Below are 4,807 nucleotides of genomic sequence, written 5' to 3'. Positions count from 1 at the left end.
TGAGTAAATGATTTAACTCCTTCAATGTCTGAAGGAAATATGTTTTTGGAATTATGTTCCTACATGAATAAATACTTAGATATAAAGGTTAATATAAATTTCAATAACCAAATGTTGCATTTCTACATGAAAATAACATCTTTAATATAAAAAAAACTAGCTATCATTTGTATGTAAAAAATATTTGAAAAAGGAAAAATATTTCCAACTCAGAATTTACTGTGGAAGAATGGAAATCTCATTTAAAAGAATAATTTTCATATTACATTTACATGAATAACAAATATTAATAATACTGATTTTCCCATTTCATATGAATGATTTGTTGTTGTAAGCTATAAATGAAGAGAGCATATTGTGCTCCTTTGAAATTCTTTTTCTTACTGTCTAGTTTTTCCTGTGATAAATTTTATCTTGACCTCTAATAGTAACTTTTCAGGAAAAAACTTCACATCCAAAATCCACTTCATGTGACTTTCTGTAGAGTTATATTTTAAAGTTTAGGTTTGAATAATTGTAATGTGTTCTTCCTTTTTATAACAGCAACATGGGACTGACCAATGTAAGTGTCAAAAGGGACTTCACACTAGTAGGTTTCTCTGACCAGCCCCAGCTGGAAAAGATACTCTTTGTGATCATCCTGATAGCCTATTTTCTTACATTGGCAGGAAATACAGTGATTATTCTGATCTCCTCTGTAGACCCTAAACTCAAAACACCCATGTACTTTTTTCTTACTCAACTATCCCTAGTTGATATCTGTTTTACCACCAGTGTTGTCCCCCAACTGCTGTGGAACCTAAAAGGACGAGCCAAGACCATCACTTCCCTGGGTTGTGCCATTCAACTCTACGTCTCCCTGGCAACGGGCTCCACGGAGTGTGTTCTCCTGGCTGTCATGGCTTTTGATCGCTATGCTGCAGTTTGTAAACCTCTCCACTACACTACTGTGATGAACCCACAGCTGTGCCAGGCTCTGGCAGGGGTCGCGTGGTTGAGTGGGACAGGAAATGCTCTCATCCAGGGGACTGTCACCCTCCGGCTGCCTCGCTGTGGACACCGATTGCTCCATCACTTCTTCTGTGAGGTACCCTCCATGATTAAGCTTGCATGTGTGGACATCCATGCCAATGAGGTCCAGCTCTTCTTTGCTTCATTGGTCTTGCTGCTCTTGCCCTTAGCACTGATATTGACATCCTATGGACACATAGCCAGGGTGGTTGTAAGGATTAAGTCAGTGCAGGCCTGGCACAAGACCCTGGGGACATGTGGATCCCACTTGATGGTTGTGACCCTCTTTTATGGGAGCATCACTGCTGTCTACATCCAGCCCAACAGTTCTTATTCCCAAACTCATGGGAAATTCATCTCCCTCTTCTACACAGTCGTGACCCCAATGCTCAATCCCCTCATCTACACACTGAGGAATAAAGATGTGAAAGGGGCACTGGTAAGACTATTTCACAGAGACCCAACAACATACAAATGAAGCAGAGTAAACAGTGATCAATTTTTATGACAAAAAGATCACTTTACATAACCCTTCCCTCATTAACTTCACAACCCTTAAAGAAGAGATGCAAACTCTATAGTCTGCATTATTGTATTTGCCTTGTCCTCTGAACCATCTGTCCTCTTGTCTTTTTCCAGGCTTCTTTTGGCCCATATGTGACGCAATGTTCTCTCATATACTCAAAGTGCCTATTGTTCATATCACTCTGGTTTCTCACTGTCCCTCTCTTCTTGCCTTCTTTAATTTTCCTCCTTCTCTTCCTTATTTTCTTTCATTTCCACTTTTTATTCCTTTTTTTCTCCCCATTTTTATGATTGCTTTATAATCATTTTCCTGGGTGGTTCTAGATAATGCTCCTTCCTATCCATACTCTAATAATTTCTGAAAACAATTATCTTTAAAATATTTTCCATAGAATGGGTGATCAAAGAAGCAGGTGCCTTTCTCTGAAGGGAGGAGAAAACTTCCATTTTGACTATGACCTTTTCTAAATAAGATCAGAGTCGGTGAACTCAAAAGGCCTCCTTTGCTTCATTGGTCTTGCTGCTCTTGCCCTTAGCACTGATACTGACATCCTATGGACACATAGCCATGGCGGTTGTAAGGATTAACAACTCATGACAAGAGCCTTGGGTGATTACTGATGCCATAAACAAGAGTGTCAGTTTTTTAAGTCAACAACAGGAGTCACTGCGCATTTACTCCTTATGTAGGATCTCTGTCCTTAATGTGCTGTACATTGTGATTTAATGCTATAACTAGTACTCAAACAGTATTTTACACTTTGTGCTTCTGTGTGGGTGCAAACTCTTGAAAGCTTTACTTAATATATGCTAAACTGATCTTCTGTATATAAAGAGAATTGAAAATGAATCTTGATGTGAATGGAAGGGGGGAGGGATTGGGAAAGGGGAGGGTTGCGGGTGGGAGGGACGTTATTGGGGGGGAAGCCATTGTAATCCATAAGCTGTACCTTGGAAATTTATATTCATTAAATAAAAGTTAAAAAAAAATAAAATATTTTCCCATTTGTCTCAATAAATATCTTTTCTTTATCTTGTGCAGAACAGATAATCAATGAATACCAGCTAACATATTTTGGACCTTTTACTCTCCAGGTTACACTATTTCATTCATGATCACCTAATAGATACTGCTTTCAACTGAATCTAATAAAAATTCTTACCAGTCTGTAATTAGTATTGATGTCTGAATGAGAAGACAACTGTCTTTAAAAAAATGAGAAAAGTAAGAAATCCTTATTTTATCTTTATACCATGGGAAAATATATTTACTTCTCTTAGGTTTAGCAAGTGTAGACTTATCTTAATGGTGAGTTAAAATTGTAATTTCTAAAAGAACACAGCATGTAGGTGGTAATAAAGAATGATATTTGAACTTGGAGAGATCAGAATCTATATCCTGCTGCTACCATTCATTTACCTGTCACATAACTCTAAATCATTTCATATCTCTGAGGCTCCCCCACTTCATTTCTAATAGTACGACAACCTCAGAAGTATTTCATATTAAGTAGTTAGCATATAGTAAGGAATATGTAACATATTATAGTTATTAGTAATAAACTATTGATTTTCTTAGTGATAATCATGATATCAGATTGAGAATTTTCAGTGGCAAATACACAAATGTTTTCCAGCATAAATTTTCTCTCAATTGTCAAGCAGGTTATGCTTTGGACATGTGACAATTCTGTTTGTCATGTAAACACACACTTATTAATAAATAAACCAATAGTAATGAGTTCACTTTGATGCATCAGTATGGACTCAATTGTGACTACTGATTGTGACTAAAACAGAATATTTTGTTCTTGCTTCAATTTCTGTGGTTTTTCACTCCCAGAGTAGGAGGAACAATGAATGCTTTATACTAACACAAAACTTAAACTCTAAACAAGATATCCTTATCCAAGCATTGTGCAGCATACCTCACGTTTAGTCATCTAGCTTATCTCCCCATACAAGCCGGATTCACCTACTATGTACACATCAGGTGAGCTCCTCACTGACAAAAGTCTCCTGAAAAGCTGCTTTAGTGAGATCTATTTTCACCTATACAGTTATCCATATTTTTTAATTATCACATTCACTTTCATCTATTTATCTCTGTTACACTGTTACTTCCTTCTTTTTTCATCTTCACAACACACCTGCTTAATTTCTCATGTTAAAATTCAACCAATAAAACATTTATTATTCTATTTCCTTTTCTCAGGATCTGTTGCTAGAAAGTTACATCATTCCTTTAGGCATTGTAACAGTTTGTTAATTTTACTCATGCCATGTCCAAATGTTGATATGTGTGCATCTCATGGGTCAGTTGCCACTACCAACTTCATAGGGTGGCTTTCATAGAAAGACTTTCTGTTAAAGCTATTTCCTAGTATGTCCATAAGGTAGGTGACATTAGCTTTGGTTCCAGGTAGTCTTTAGCATAGCATATGTGTAGTTTTCTTAGCCATAATCAACATCGGTAATGATTGCAGCCTTCTCGGTATTATGGGTTGCAGTGGTTTTCAGGATTTCTCCATCTGCTATAATGCTGCTGTGTTAGCTGGGGCAAGTTTGCAAGTGTCTTTGTGAATGATGCTCAGCTGTGGGTGTGGGTAAACTATACTCTGGGCATGAAGACAGGATCACATTGGGTCACTCATGCAGCTGAATAAGACTAGTGCCTGTTGGGATGGTAAGCCTGTCAGTTTCTGAGGTCTGAGCAGAGGTGGGGCTGCTACAGTAGATCTGGGTATGCATAGAACTGTGTAGCTAATGATGAGGCCAGGATGCCTGCAAATATCTGAAGGCCATGCTGGGACCAGGCAACACCAGTGGGTCTAGAAGCAGCATTCATCAGTCCTTGAGATCTATGTGAGTTCCTTCAAAGGGCTTCTCAGGAAAGGCTGCCCAGCTGCTTCCTGGAACCACACATAGATCAGTAGGACTATTCTTCTGCTTCCTGGGGCCATGGCACTCTTTGTGAGGCCACTTACTGCTTCCTAGGAATCTGAGTAGGATATAACTCAGGCCAGGTTGTTTAGTTTCTTCCCAGGATTAAAGATAAAAAGGAAACATGCTTGCTGCTCGTAGGAGACTCAGAGTGCAAGATGGAAATTAGGTGGGCAGGGGCATCTGCTTGGTTCACTTGAGTAGATTGGCTAAGCGGCTGGAGGTGGCTCTTTGGCTCTTTCAAGAGACTCCAGCTGTGTGGATCTCAGTACAGATCAATACAACAGAAGTTTAGGTGAGGGAGGGACAAACATGCCCTGGGCCAATG

General features: G+C 38.7%; 1 protein-coding gene across 1 annotated transcript; it reads left to right on the top strand.

Annotated features, from left to right (window-relative positions):
* The first annotated feature begins 547 nt into the window (after window positions 1–547).
* Window positions 548–1,489, top strand: LOC100340072 (olfactory receptor 2G3-like). The gene has a single exon (XM_008262703.3). The coding sequence runs from the start codon at window positions 548–550 to the stop codon at window positions 1,487–1,489; it is 942 nt and encodes a 313-aa protein (XP_008260925.2).
* The last annotated feature ends 3,318 nt before the right edge of the window (window positions 1,490–4,807 follow it).

This window comes from Oryctolagus cuniculus, chromosome 5, assembly GCF_964237555.1.
Source record: "Oryctolagus cuniculus chromosome 5, mOryCun1.1, whole genome shotgun sequence".
NCBI lineage: Eukaryota > Metazoa > Chordata > Mammalia > Lagomorpha > Leporidae > Oryctolagus > Oryctolagus cuniculus.
Note: the sequence above shows the minus strand (reverse complement) of the source record. Positions and strands in the feature narration are given on the sequence as shown.